General features: G+C 41.0%; 2 protein-coding genes and 1 long non-coding RNA gene across 4 annotated transcripts; 1 reads left to right on the forward strand and 2 right to left on the reverse strand.

Moving 5' to 3' along the window:
- Nucleotides 1–625: 625 nt before the first annotated feature.
- Nucleotides 626–4,433, reverse strand: fpgt (fucose-1-phosphate guanylyltransferase). Its single transcript, XM_080878718.1, has 4 exons — nucleotides 4,242–4,433; nucleotides 3,987–4,154; nucleotides 3,019–3,111; nucleotides 626–2,615 (listed from the first exon to the last, which is right to left on the reverse strand). Exons 1-4 carry the CDS (start codon nucleotides 4,312–4,314, stop codon nucleotides 1,207–1,209), a joined length of 1,743 nt encoding a protein of 580 aa, XP_080734844.1. The 5' UTR covers nucleotides 4,315–4,433; the 3' UTR covers nucleotides 626–1,206.
- Nucleotides 4,403–8,333, forward strand: LOC308394407. 2 transcript variants are annotated; one of them, XR_013971207.1, is made up of 3 exons: nucleotides 4,403–4,463; nucleotides 5,193–5,342; nucleotides 8,197–8,333. It is a non-coding gene; the product is annotated as an uncharacterized lncRNA (long non-coding RNA). The 2 variants fall into 2 exon arrangements; XR_013971208.1 differs by having other exon boundaries at nucleotides 4,418–4,463; nucleotides 5,216–5,342.
- On the reverse strand, nucleotides 5,870–14,513 carry acot11b (acyl-CoA thioesterase 11b). Its single transcript, XM_080878719.1, has 16 exons — nucleotides 14,258–14,513; nucleotides 13,394–13,592; nucleotides 12,264–12,333; nucleotides 11,757–11,817; nucleotides 11,561–11,662; nucleotides 11,320–11,455; nucleotides 11,087–11,240; nucleotides 10,301–10,420; nucleotides 10,019–10,157; nucleotides 9,824–9,879; nucleotides 8,746–8,812; nucleotides 8,551–8,634; nucleotides 8,162–8,295; nucleotides 7,122–7,253; nucleotides 6,829–6,955; nucleotides 5,870–6,679 (listed from the first exon to the last, which is right to left on the reverse strand). Exons 2-16 carry the CDS (start codon nucleotides 13,581–13,583, stop codon nucleotides 6,521–6,523), a joined length of 1,731 nt encoding a protein of 576 aa, XP_080734845.1. The 5' UTR covers nucleotides 13,584–13,592; nucleotides 14,258–14,513; the 3' UTR covers nucleotides 5,870–6,520.
- Between the last annotated feature and the right edge of the window lie 390 nt (nucleotides 14,514–14,903).

The following is a 14,903-nucleotide window of genomic DNA, read 5'->3' on the forward strand; positions in this document are numbered from 1 at the left end:
GACTTACACAAAATACCATTACTGTTACTCTCTGCAGTGTTTAAATGCTTACATATACACACAGTTACTGCCCCTCCACACATAGGATTCAGTTCTGCTTCTATGCGCCATCTTTGTTTACTATTTCCCGCAGAGGCTTCTAGACTTCTGATTGGCCAACATTTCTACACGGTTAGGAATATAGCGCCACCTGCTGCTTTGGCATGTTCATAGCAGCATTTTCCTTCATTTCTGCGTTTACGTGTGGACAGGATTATTTTTTAAAACGAAAACGGAAAATCTCCGTTTTCAAAAATACCCGTGTACGTGTGGACCTAGCCATGGTGAAGACAACCTGCTGAAGTTCAAACTGAGCATCAAAATGGGGAAGAAAGGTGATTTAAGTACTGGAAGGTGGCATGGTTGTTGGTGCCAGTCAAGCAGGTCTGAGTATTTCAGAAACAGCTGATTAGCTGGGATTTTCCCACACAACCATCTCTGTGATTAACAGAGAATGGTCTGAATGAGAAACAGTAAGCTGCAGTTCTCTGGGTGAAAATGCCTCTTTGATGCCAGAGGTCAAAAGAGAATAATCAGACACCTTTGAACTGAGAGAAAAGCAACAGCACTCTTTCAGGTTTGTTTTTGTCCTTTATTTCACATTTGTCTCATTTTAATCAAGTTTTACAGAAGGCTGAAGTTCGCCTTTGGTTTTACTGTCCTGATCGTGTCCTTCTAACCCTTTTCCTCATAAAGACAACCCTCCCTGTACCTCTAATGAACAGTTTTGACACCTGGTTATATATCAATAAAGATGTGGTTTGATGACCATTAGAAGACATTCTGTCTTTTTCCCAAGGGTAGATGCATGGGTAGAGATGACCTTCATGAACTTCTGATGCAAACACAGTTATTTTGTTCTATAGGCCTGAAATATGACAGAAATTGTTCAGTTCAGAAAAGAGCTTCAAGGATCGTTCCTGGTAGGCTCGCAAGGGGTAAAAGTTCAGGTGATATTGGTATTGTCCAGAGGGGGGAAGGAAAAAAAAGTAAAGTTTTACCAAATTAAATTGGATGGACCCCTCCCTATGTTTATAAAAAGCTTGTATTGCAGATTGTTTAAACAAACAACAAAAACAAAACAATTAACCATTGAATCATCACCCAAACTCATACAGACATAATTAAACTTTACATATGAACTAAATATGCATAAACATCGTCATTTTAGCTGCTCAATCTCCCCTTTATGATGTCCTTATATAGTCCCTTCCTGAGCTCCAACATCTCCTCCAGGTTCTTAGATTGTAAACACTCCTGCATCGACATTAGCTTTGTGTCTTTGGGTAGGGGGCTTGTAGAAGCACTCTGGATGGCCTGCAGCATGTTGAGAGATGTTAAGAAAGAGCTTTGCTGGTCAGAGCAAACTGGAAACAAACACGCGTTCCACAAATTACAGTTGGATGCATCACCAGAGAACCTCAGGACTTCCTTCTCCATCCCCCACATGGACAGACACTTTTCCAGGGTGAACCCAAAAAACTTTAGCTCTTCCATATATGCAGGAGTGCCCACAGTGTACTTGAGATTGTCATTAATCCCAAAGAAGACAGTAACAAAGCTGGTTTGGTCGTGGTGGTTCACACAAAGGGAGTGCATGAAGGCTTCATCGGGCACTGACAGGCCTGGACTGACCCAGCAGCTGCTGATGATGGAGCCTTTACCCACAGACACTCCTGCTCCCAGTCTGGAGTACTCCACCACTGATCCAGCACCCACAGAGCAACTCGCATTGAGGACACTGTACATAATGCAGCAGCCAGAGGAGCCCTCAGGGTTTTCATTCACGGGCACACTGAAGGCAGACGACAGGAGACCCAGCTCGTCCCTCAGAGCTGTGTGCTCAGTGAGGTGAAAGAGGTATTCTGAGGTGGTTCCAATGTGATAAAACTTGGAGTTGTTGAGAAGAATGACATTCAGAGGAGTCCCTTTCAGAAGGTGGAAGATCTTCTGGCGGATTTCCACCAGACTGCTCTCCTCTTTGGTGACATTAGCAGTGTTGTTGGTGTATTCTATTGTGGCCTTAGAGCCCAGTGCTTGAAGAAAGTCCCCGTATGCATCTATCTCACAGCTCAATGGCCCCAACTCTGTCAGCACATTAAGAAGAGACTTTGCAGTATCAAAGTCCACATAATAGGTACTGTCTGTGTAGATAAACTCAGAATCAGTAAACAATCCACTCTGCTGCTTACACACAGCTCCACTTCCTCGCATCTTATCAATGCTTGGCTTGTGCAGGAAGTGCAGGCAGGAAGCATTCTCCATTTCTGAGTACGAAGATTTTTCTTGTGGATTCAACACAAAAACGCCGTGGGTGGTTCCTACTGAGAGCAGGGAGGGGTGGGCTAAAGCTGTAAAGCCAGGTTTATCAAACTTAACACTCTCCTCCTCTGCTATACTGTAGAGCTCTATGTCATCTGCACAGGTCACTAAAACACCAGGCTTCATTTGTGATGGGAAATCCACATACATGGCTAGTTTGAGCTCCAGCATCTGAAAGATGGGGTCACCCAAAGGCACAGCCATGAAGATCTTTCCCAGAGCGCTGGCACTGGGCAAACGCTGACTGAACCCCCCTGGAAGAAGGAGGCGATTTAAAGGTGAGATTGAGAATTAATTAAATAAAGTATGTTGCATTTTATAAAATACGTGAGCATTACTGTAATTTACAGTGGAACAATCAGACCAAACACTTTCATTTGAAGGCCCTAACTTCAAACTCATATAATCATAAATATGGGTGGAAATGCATAACAGATATTTTATTAGGTGACTTGGTAATATTGCCATTCTGTGTTTTGGATTTTGTGTAGAAGTGAAATATGCTGACAGTTACTGCAGCTCATACTGGAGTAAACAAGTAGAACCATACTGAAAATGTAAAGTGAGAAGCCAAAAGAAGACAAAGAAGAAGAAGGAGGAGGAGGAGGAGGAGGAGGAGATCATTTTTCACATTTAAGAATGAAAAATAAGAAATACCTGCATGAATCAGGATTACTCTCAGTCTGCCCAGAGACTTTCCATAAATGTCATTTAGTTGCTGCAGTGCGTGCAGAGTGGAGCCCCCATTCCCTTGAAAAGACAAGGAGTAATAATAACAACAATAATAATAATAACTAAAGCTGCAAGCAGTAATAAGAGGGCCCTTGTACCCTAGCGCACGTCCAAGCATCCTGAGCCATGCTGCGTTCAAGCTGAGTTAAAGCTCTGGTCTGCCGTGACTGAGCAGTGTCACATGGTCATGTGGATGCTAACTAGGTGTTGTGTCATTTAGCTTCTGAACGCTTATGCCCACTAGGTCGTGATGTAGATCAGCGGTCCCCAATCCCTGGTCCATGGACTGGTACCGGTCCGTGAGTCGTTTGGCACCGGGCCGCGAGAGTTGAGGCTCGGGTGCGAAATTTATGGTTTTCAGGGTTTTTATCATTATTTTGTGTGTTATGAATAAATCTTTTTTTTTGCACTGGTTTTATTTTGTTGCATTTATCAGCACCTTAAAGGCTGGTCCGTGAAAATATTGTAGGACATAAACTGGTCCGTGGCACAAAAATGGTTGGGGACCGCTGATGTAGAATACCCACTAACTATATGTCACGCTAACATCATGCGCTGAGCAACCAATTAAAATTTCTGGTACATGGGATGATGATTGTCACCTACTGCTGATTTCCAGGTGCCACTGGGAGGCCCCATAAGTGTGACCCAGTATTGGCACATATTTGTCTCCAGACTGCCCTGCACCGAGTTAACAATCCAAGATGGCGGCAGTGAACGTAAACAGTTGTAAAACTGTAAAATGTTTAATCTGTACAGTCACTGATGTGTATATGTGACATGCTATTTATAAGGCTCTATCCATGCAGTAAAAAAGGTGATGCATTTCGTTAACTACTACTACTGATACTGATGATGATGATGATGATGATGATAAGGTAGTACTAGCTCACCTATTTTCGGTCCAGGAGGATCTGAGAAGACTTTGTAGTGAACTCCAACAGGAAGCTCTTTTCTGTCAACTTTCTCGCTGATTTGCAGCTCATACGCTTTTCTCTGACTCCCGTCCACAGCAGTCACAACCACTACATCCCAAAACTCACCAGGCTGCACCTCTCGACCTTCAGGTAAACAGGAAAAAAACATTCATAGCTACTTTGACTAAACTTCAAGGCACATTGAGTCAGATCATTGACATTTAATCTCACCACGCAGAGAGTTAAACTTTCTGAGTTTTTTTCTTGTAGCAGTTTGAAGCCTCCTTGTACAGTCGTGGCTCATACTTTCGTTTCTGATACAAATTAAATATAGAAACTAGAATGAAGTATTTCTCATATATATTCCACCACGGAATGACAGTCTCTTACTTCCGGGTTTGGTCACATGGCTCGTTGCGCTATCCAATGGGAGGAGGAAGTCGGAGCCCTCGAGTAAGTACAGTAAATCCATTCAACGAGCGTGTGTTTTAGTTCATTGTTGTCATCATTACGCCTGTCTTTACTAGATGCTGTGAATATGTCGTACTCGAGTGCCGCGTATGTGTATAGGCACTGCTAATGCTAGCGTGAACAGATACGTCTTGTTAGCTTGGAAGTTGTAGTGGTTTATGCTAATTCTCGCCCCAACTGTTTACACTTGGTTATAAGAGCTGGAGCGGGAGAGTTACTTACTTTCTTTTTACCTTTCACTGTCAGACTCAACGCAGGAACACACCGGTTACATTAAGTTGTTTTCAGTTGTTTCTACTCACTCAAAATCACAACAGTACCAGGATCGATACTAAGCACCTATTTCTGGCCTGAGTGATAGCCTGCTGCCCTGAACACTGACCCTACAAGCTGCATTCCTGCGGAGTTGCTTTAACATTAAACAAATGGAGTCCTGTATCTCCAAGATAACATAAGTGTAAATTTAGACTGGTTGGCAAAAAAGGCCTTGGCATTAGGCTAAAGGAAAACTAAAGGACCGATTATCATGGTCTCTTAAAAGATAAACAAAGATTACTGCTACATATTACTCTACAAAATTATAGATTAATTAATAGCAAAAATAATTATAATAAAAAGGAACATATACTATGGATATATCTGTATGTATAATCGTAACAGCAACTCCTCAGTGATCTGAGGAGATGCTTTGGTTGAATACTGTGCACTCAGGAAACTTCACATCCTTCATCCAGAAACGCTGACATGAGATCCAACATGTTGTTACGCCAGTCTGTAGGAGAAGAGATTCATCCAGAGGATCCATGCTTGCTCCAAGTGATGTGTGAGGAGCTGATGGAGGCATAAAGGCTCCGGATACAGGTTAGAGCTATGCTGCATTTCTACTGTTACACAGCAACAATGCTGGTATCTCCCCAATCTGAAACAAGGACATCAAATGTCAAGTTTCAGTGCCCTGCAGAGCAGATAGTTTTGAGCTGTAATAAGATAATAATCCAGGAATCTTTGCATCATTTGTTTTACTGAAATTCAGTCTTGTTTGAGTCTGTTACAGTTCAAATTTGCTGAAATTCTACAGTTCAGACTACACCCTTTTATATGCAGATTGTCTTTTTTTTATCCTTGTGTTCAACCCTTTATTTAGCATGAGCATAACTGAATGATTGTGCCTCAAGCAAAATACCTGGAAAACAGCATAACCGACTCCTGCCAGATCAGATTGTTCACAGACGCCTTTTTATTCTACTTTGCTGGCCTCGTGCAGCTGTTACAACACTAGAAGCTTACAGTGGAATACTGTGAGTTATTGTTTCCTCTGATTTTCTTTCTGTTCACTTAAGAATGGTCAAGAATCCAGTGGGAAGTGAGCAACAATAAAATAGTTCAAATAAGCACAATTTTAAGTTTATTGTTTCAGTTCAATCATGATTTAAGATTTTTGACCATCAAGCGTCCACATATGATACAATCAGTTCAATTACATTTGTGCAAAACTATACATTGTGGACTAGAAAAAATATACAGCATCATTACACATGAAATGTACATATTAGCTGCATCAATCGAATGCAGCTAATATGTTTAATCAACAGTTCAGACTTTATTCGAGGTGATACAAAATACACAAAGAAAACTGAACATTTCAATTTTTCTTTTTTTCGTAACAACTGGCAGTGCCAATAAAAACATGGCTGTCTAAAGATAAACAATGAGATTCTGTTAAATATTTAAAACTACGTACCAAAAACAGATCCATTAATCTATAAATTAATATTGCACAGAAGGTTTAGGCTCTAAGAGGATTCAAATCCAACATTGAAAATATAGTGTACCGTTACTGCACCATTATTACTGGTGCAAACAAGTAGAAGCTTCTACAAATCCAATGCCTTTTATAATCCCAGCGTTTCAAAGTTAACGTTGGACTTTACTGGCTTTTGTGAGCACCTTTACAAGAAATGGGACGAACAAAGAGGGCTGATCCTGTTCTTTCCTCCTGATTCTTCTTCTTGTCTCAGTAGACTGTGGTAATACTGGTGTCACAGCACAGAGGGCGGCAGAGCAGCCAAGCTATCCTTGTTGGCCAGCAGGAATTGGCTGCAGGCCGAAAAGGCGCTGTAAAAGCTTGAGGAGAGGCCCGCAATGTCTGTGGAAATGTAGGGGAGGACACCTGGTGTGGCCTGGTTGTAGTAGGTGATCTGAAACACAGCAATCACAGCGTGTGACTGATAATTAACCCTTTCCATTTTTTGCTTTAGTTTTGGAGCGGTGACTTGTTTAAAGCTACAGCATAAAAATGCAGCCCAGCAACTACAGGTTGTGTTTGTGCCCCTCTCATTTGGCTAACCTTGGTAACAGAACTGGACTCTTCCCAGATTGTGAAGCCAGCACAGAGCACCTCTCCCCTCGTGTACTCTTCCGTGGGCGGGTGAGTGGGCAAAGTGACTGAACGTAGAGCGATCAGATACGGATCTCTGAGATGGACAAAGGCAGAGAGCGTCATGAGAACTTATGAAAATGCAAACATGAAGCAGGGAGTGGGATTTCCTCACCTGGATGATTGAGCATCAAGACATTTTAACCCACACAGAGTTTTGTGCGAAATTATCACGTGACGCAAGCAAGGTCATATCAACGCACCTGGAATCACAGGGCTTCCGTCTAGATGCCAGCAAGATGAAGTCCTTCCCCTTTCCCCCTTTAGTGACAGAGGGTGTAGCTACGCGATATATGGTGTCCTCCTCATCTGCCTGGTTGATCACCTCACACTCTCTGCAGTTGAAACCCAGTGATGTGGATGTTTAGAGCTTTTAGATTATTGAGCATTATGTCACATTAAACAATCCGGTTATGTCACTGAGTTTATTTTGAATATCCAGTGAATATAAGTGGGTTCGTTTTCATTCTACTGCAATAAAGAGCTGCATGTGTTTTTGCCCCATAATGGAACGACATTGAGAGATTACATGTAAACGTAACAGTCTGTCAGCCACGTTGTTTACTGTATTTGTTTAAAAGATGCATTAGCAATGCATTAAACAGTCTGTCCAATAAACTACGATTATCTTCCATACAGCCACACTGCCTATGTGCTGGAAATATATGGGAATAATACTGTATCTAACATTACCCTCCTGGTCAGGGGGATTTCCAAGATTTATTTAAATAGCGTGGCAGAGGTGGCAACCGAGTACCTGTCAGCGGAGGATGTGAAATCAGAAAATTCTGTCAGAAATAAATATCAAACCAAACCTGCTGGAAACTAGTTAAATTTGGTGATTTATAATAATTTCCACTTTGCACAGACCTCCTGTCTCCAGAAACACTCATTACAAGATGTGGCTGTCCCAAAAACCATATCAGCCTTGAGTGGTCCAATCACACAAAATGTGTTTTTCTGTCAAGTGGTAGAAGTAAAGAAAAATGTTTCACACATCCTTTGGCTTCAGTTCATTTTTGTGAAATAAATTACTTGGGGAATTGTCAGTGGACTATACCATTATGAGTTATGGGGGGGGGGGGGTCGTTTCTCAGAACATTTATTGTTCTGAGCACAAGCTTTCAGTACCTCATTGTGGTATCTAACACTCTATAGTTAAACTGACAGTAACTTTTCTCCTCAGTAAAAGGATCTGAACTCAGATGATGCTGCTAAATACCAAATGTGTCTAAGTACTGACTCATAATGCCGGTCCCACTCCATTCTCCTCCTCAGGTCTGACAGTAGATGGAACGACTGCTCTGCCGAGACTCTGACGTTCATCTCCACCTTGAAACACAGCATTTGGTTTTCCTCCAGTGTGTACAATCTGACCTATGAATTAAAGACATCCACAAAGAGGAGGCAGGTTCAGTGTCTATAAATAGGATTAATTTCTGGTACCTAACTGGTGATTATACATGCTCCTGGAATGACTTATGCTAACATAGTTTTCTTGACCTATTCTGCAATATTAAAGAATCTACATAAAACACTATGACCCATATTTTGAGCACCTCACTATAACTGTGCAAAATGCTGGAAAATCCAATGAGCTATACCCTGAACAGATATGCAAACATTTGTGACCTTATTTTTCTCCGAAGCCAACACCCAGTTGTTCCTGTTGTCCATTAATTTCAGCGCTGAGACATTGTTGTAGCTCAGGTACATCTGAAAATATAAAGCGTTACTTTGTATACAGTAACATTATCCAGCTCTGAGTGTCTCTGTTAACAAAACAAAAATAAAATTAGATAAAAATTTAAAAAACCAAACAAACACCTGGTTACTTGGATCCCAGGGAACAGACAAGGGCACTTCAGTTTGCTTGCAGGAGATGATATATTTCCTGTAAACATGAAGTACAGCAATGATGTTCTGTAGCTCAGGGCACTACAGAAAGACCAAAAACACAAGCACTTTTACTCAAGCAATGACCCAACACATCATGTTATCAAACAGAGGAATAAAGATTGCACTGTTTAGAGTTGAACAATGAACTCATTATGCCTGCTCGAGTCTGCGGTAAAGTCTGCTCAGCCGTGATGCATTGGTCTGCCAAGTCATTAGCGCCTGCAAACTCTTGTAAACAATGGATTCGGTCATATGACCAAAAAGTAAATCCAGTGATGAGACCGTTTCAGTTCCACTGCTTTATAATGCATCATGATTAACAACATGTTTGCATACAAACACGATTTAAAAGGTTCAAAATGTAATTTAACTAATTTACTAAGGGAATAGATTCATTGTGACTCTTTTAGAAATATTGGTTATTTATTTATTGCAAAGCATTAAATAGCCTAACCTGTACGCTGTCAACAAAACAATCTGCAATAAACAACAATCGTTACTCTGACACATAAACAGAAAACAACCCTAATTGTTTTAAAAGGGAGCTGTTCTACTCTACTGTAGAAGGGTAACTTTGCATTGTACAAAAATCATTCATAGTTATTCTGTGCTGGGCCTTTGTGCAGCCACCTCAGTTGAAAACAAGCCATTTTAGCTCACTTCCTGCTAAGCCAACATGCATCTGATTCGTTGGCCCTCAAAAACTGAAGGTTTCGATCCAATGTGCAGAGCTGTGGACTGGAATGATGATTCTGGAGATATCTACTCTCAGAGACATCAAACGGAGCTCAGAGTAAACCTGCCTTCCTTTGCTGACAAAAACTGAAAATATGTGAGTCTTTAAAGTACTCTAAAGCCTGAGATTTTGGCTCATTGAAATTATCTGCACGTACACCGGCCTCATTTTGGCCTTTTTCAAAATGTGAGGAACCATAACTTTACCAACGTAAATATGACAGAGAATAAGATGACACAAAAATAGCTCCTCCTGATAGAAGATATTTACCTATCAAGGCGAATCTTCTTTCTGGCAATAGCTTCTTGAAAGCGTCTTTTTCCATCCTGTAAAACAAGAGATGATCTAAGACTGAAATTCTTAATATGTATACTGTGTACACTATGTTAAAAAAAGTTTATTTTCAGTTCACCCTTCATCTAAGGGCCTCTAAAAATATAGAAATAAGTCACTCGGATAACTTACCACAGGCTCAGGTCGTATCCGTGGCAGCGTGCATGGTTTCCTGTCACTGTCCAGCACCTCAAAGGTCATAAAGGCACTATTTATGTGGCGCAGAGGTTCTCCACCCTGGTAGGCCTCAGCACAAACTCCCACCTCCATGCTAGTGTGCGCAGGAATGTGGGTTAAAGAAAACATATGCATCCAGCAAACAGCGCTCCAAGTGTTATAATCACAAATTAGAAGGTTAAATATTTAATGAATTGTTTTATTTTCTGAAATATTTGTCATAATGTGTCGCTTCACCTGTGCTTGAAGGCATTGTTAACAATAGCTTTCAGTACCAGTCGGTCGCCGATGTGAGACGGGCCACGAAAATGGAACATGTCTATGGACCTCAGGGTTGGATGAGCGTTACACAGGCGACTGCATCGAAATATAAGGAAAAAGAAAAACAGTGTTTTGATTGGGTTTGTTTGGCCTCATTACAAATAAACAGTTTCTCTTTTGGAAACTCAATCTCCTTTTTTCCAGCAATTAGATGAGAATATCGATACGTGTGGTAGTGCCGCTAGCTTCCACCAAACACACATGACAATAATACACACTCACTGGCCACTTTGTTAGGTACACCTTCATTGTACCAGGTTGGATTGCCTTTTGCCCTGAGAGCTGCCTTCAAACTTTGTAGATTTTGGTCGATATTGACATGATAGCATCTGCACATCCATGATGCAAATCTACCCTTTCACCACATCCCAAAGGTGCTCTGTTGGATTGAAATCTGGTTACTGTGGATCCCACTTGAGTCCAGTGAACTCACTGTAATGCTCAGTGCCACGTTATCCTGCTGAAAGCAGTAAGCAGAAGATGGGCACACAGCATCAACACTCAGGTAGAGTAACCGTGGATTTTCATCCAGGGAACTAAAGCTCACGTGATATCTTGTTGTTTTTGGACCATTCTTACAGTAGGTGTTCTCAATAAAGTGGCCAATGAGCGTAGCTCTTATCCAACTCTTAGTAATCTAACAAATGTTTTTGCTGTTTGAAAAAAATTACATGTATACAAATAGAAAAGCTTTGTGCATACCTTGCTGCAATTGTAGCCACATTTTCCATCCAGGCCATAATCTGGCCCCCAAAAGTGCTGACTTGGTGGTTGGCATGGGGCGGAAGCACCAGCTCTACACTCTCAACACGTGTCCGCTCAGCTGCCACAGCGTCCTGATACTCCTGGCATTCTCCTGATGAGTGCACAAAAACAAGGACGTTTAATGAATCTGTTTTTAAAGTGCCGTGTGCTATAAAGACTTATGTCTGTACCCAGCTGAGCTGTGCTGCTGCTCAGTAGGTCTGTGATAATCTCAGCGTGGATGAGCCTCATCCTCCTCCGCTCTGCTGCCAGGCTGTACTCCATCTGCTCCATTTGTGTGTGAGCAATCACCTGCTTCAGCTGTACCTGTGAGGACACAACAAAAAACAAATTTAAAAAAAAAAAGCCAGAGATGTTAAATCAAATTTATTAAAATGCCCCTCTGCCCATATTTTGATCTGCGCTCTTTACCTTCCCAGCTTCTGTCCTTCTGGCAACAAAGGTGGCAAAGGCGTGGCAAACCTTCCACTGCCTGTCAGTGTAAAGGTCCTCGCAAGTCACTAAAATGCCCACCTGAGATGAAACAAATCACTAACGTCATTATATTCCTTCCCTAAAAAAATAAAAAGTTTAAATATCCCAAAAGCACAGAGTGCCACCCGCTAACCTCCATACTGGACGTAAAGGCTCTGTTGACCTTTGCGATGATATTAACAACCTTTCCTACCCTGGAGGAGACAGACACAGACGCCATTCTTTACTATCAACAAGGAGAAGTATTTGTACTGCACATACTCTGAAACCTTTATGCTATGAGACATAATTTTCAGTCAACAGCAAGGCATGTTTGGCCATGACACTTGCTATCTGCAATTGGAAAGAAATGTTTACTATATTTTCATGAGTCACCTCTTATTTTTTTAACGATTAAAAAAATTAAATTAAGATTTATGGAGAATATCATAACTAATGATTTGTAACCATAAAACTGTCTTTCTTGTTTAGTAGCATTTGTCCTTCAAACTTTACTAAAAGTTGAGTTCAAGTTGACACTTTATCCCAAAATGACCCTTTTTTCTCTCCTCTCCTGGCACTGCATGCAACGTGTTGTCTCTGCAGTCATTACTCAGTTTGAATTAAACCTTGGCAGTCAGTACTAAGATTAATACCTTACCCTATGGTGTGTTCAAAATGAATGTCATCCACCGATGCAGTGATACAGGAGCAACCTGCATGTCTCTCAGCTGGAAGATCAGAGATTACACAAAAAACTTAAGCAGTGCAGCAGAAAGCATATGTGCAAAATACTAAATTTTATAAGGAGAGTGGCTTATTGAGTGGCTCCACAGTGTAGTGGTTTACACATTTTCCTAACAAATAAAAGCTCCCTAGTTCAATCCTGGAAAGAGGTGCAGATCCCTTTGGGGTAGCGTCATACGGCATCCGGCATAAACACTTTGCCAGATCAAACATTTGGCACGACTGGAGATTGTTATTCGGGCTTTTATCTCATCACGTCTGGATTATTGTAATTAATTTGTCAATTTTTTTTAACAAAACTTCCTTGGAACATTTGCAGGCTGTTCAGAAAGCTGCTGCAAAGCGTCAAAGTCTTCTAAGTACTAACATGTCACACCATTTCTAATTTCAGAGTCCACTTTAACAATCTGGTTTTGACTGTAAAAGCTCTGCATGGACAAGCAGAGCTTTTACACCCATACATCACCAGCAGATCCCTGAGGTCACGTGATAAGGGCCTGCAGCACTAAGGGTGACAGAGCGTTTTGCAGCAGTGGCCCTCAGACTTCTATGTAAGAGCAGAATTCATGAGTCCCCGAGTTTCAATTTTTCGTGATACACTGAAACCTGTGAGTATTTTTGCAAATATCCCTGCTCCATAAAGTGAAGGTAATCAGCACTGTGATATGAGCATTCACGTAACATGACTGAAGATTATAGTGGGTGTGACAGCGATTACAAAACAAACAGCATCAAACACGTTTAAAAAATTCAATGATCAGACTCTAACTCATGCCCATTACTTCCACCTACAATATTTCAGTTGAAATGATGGTGGATGGTTAATGGTGCTACCATGGTCTGTATTCAAGGTTGCAGTTGCATTCAAATGTTTGAGTTAATGAGCGACTTGCCAGAAGCAGAGTTACAGAAAGCTCATAAGAATTTTAATGCAATCATTTAGCCTTTATTTGCAGCTTTAATCTCCATTTGGAATGAGGCGCATCGGAGAAGAGAATCTCCGATTAAACTGTACATGTGAGAGTTTTCCTGATCCTTTCCTACCAGATAAACAGGCTGTGGAGTCCATCCACTTCAGCAGCTGTCCAACACTCAGCTCCCCACAGTGATTGGCATGACAGGGCAGCACGATCTGACTCATCTGCACTTCAGTGGGGTTTCTGTACACTTCCCCACTCTCCTGGATGAGCAGGGGGTCCGGCATGGTGTCTGAATCTTTATTTTCTGAAGTCATATCTCACAACTCCACATAAAGGAAATACAGAAAAAGAAGTTACAGCAGAACATTTGGTGTCGGACGTAATGGATTTGATTCAAGTCAGAACAAATGCGATATTCTATAAACATTTGTGAAATCAACAAGCCCAGAACCAAACCTGAAAACTGCAGGTTGATTTCGTCCAGCACTGCAGCATAAGACTGTAAGCTTTAAATAATCTGCAGCTAGGTTTGTCCTCTGTGTTGCTCAACATTTTTTCACCCCTTACTCAGGGATCAGGAGCAGAAATGCATATTTATGAAATTAAAACTCTGCGGCATTTTAGGAAGTGTTCTTAAAACTATGCTAATTTACATGTAGTCTAAATGGAGCTTGTTACTCGTCTTTTTTTAAAAGTCGCTATCACGCAAACTATTTCTGGGCATGCCACTACACTAAAGGGGGCATTCATGGAAAGTATTTGGTGGGACAGAAGTGTTTGCCCACAGCTACTGCTCCAGTGGGGTGAACATTTAGTCACCTGTCTCTCTTATAAGTTATCAATGTAACTTATATATTTGTAGAGAAGTAACACAACATTTGAAATGAGCGTCTCACTTAATTTAATATTTCAGCATTTAAATATGTTATCCTGTGACAGCTATCGCGCTAATGACGTTGAAACAAACGACTGAAAATTGCTTACTCACTTGAAAACTTCCTGCTGAAGCTGACGTCGACAGAAAGTCCGTTTAGTGCCAAAGAGTGTCTTGTGCAAAACACAAAGTCAACAGAAAAAGTGCACAAAGCGACCCCAAAGCGGTGGCTCTTCTCATTTCACCCATTCCTGAATAACACGGCAACTGAATAAACACACACAACACAGGTTTAGTGAAAGGTTTCGCCACTGGAGGGAGAAAGAGGGAGAGAGACCGTCCCCCGTAGTGGGTTTAGTGTTTAAGGTGGAATTAGAGTGAATGTCTTTAAGTTGGGAGATTCAAACCGTTATTCAATAAAAACGTAATACATATCATTTTATAAGAAGCTGAAAAAAATAAAGAAAAAAATCCCGACTACTTGAGAATACTTTTTTAAAAAAAATCGAGCTTTATTCGATTCTATTTTATGGTTGTGTCAATATTTCATTATTATTTTAACTTGACTGAATTCATATAAATATAAAGCTTTAAAGAGTTCTGGTAACCTTTCGTGGGCTGATTAAAAATACGTGTAAACATTTTTAGAAAGGTAAAATATACATTTCCTTTCATTACCAGAATGCTTTATTTACACTGTAAGCGTAACAAAGTCACGAAACGAGGCCTCCACTGTGGATTTGTGCGCTAAATCGCGCAC

Source organism: Rhamphochromis sp. 'chilingali' (assembly GCF_963969265.1).
Source record: "Rhamphochromis sp. 'chilingali' genome assembly, chromosome: 3".
Classification (NCBI taxonomy): domain Eukaryota; kingdom Metazoa; phylum Chordata; class Actinopteri; order Cichliformes; family Cichlidae; genus Rhamphochromis; species Rhamphochromis sp. 'chilingali'.

Coding starts and splice junctions, on each gene's coding strand:
- fpgt (XM_080878718.1), bottom strand. CDS start 4,314: ATGAGCCACGACTGTACAAGGAGGCTTCAAACTGCTACAAGAAAAAAA. Junction 4,155..4,241: donor AAAGTTTAACTCTCTGCGTG/GTGAGATTAAAT, acceptor GTTTACCTGAAG/GTCGAGAGGTGCAGCCTGGT. Junction 2,616..3,018: donor AGTAATCCTGATTCATGCAG/GTATTTCTTATT, acceptor TCCTTCTTCCAG/GGGGGTTCAGTCAGCGTTTG.
- acot11b (XM_080878719.1), bottom strand. CDS start 13,583: ATGACTTCAGAAAATAAAGATTCAGACACCATGCCGGACCCCCTGCTC. Junction 11,818..12,263: donor CATTTTGAACACACCATAGG/GTAAGGTATTAA, acceptor TGTCTCCTCCAG/GGTAGGAAAGGTTGTTAATA. Junction 6,956..7,121: donor CGGAAGCCCTGTGATTCCAG/GTGCGTTGATAT, acceptor TGTCCATCTCAG/AGATCCGTATCTGATCGCTC.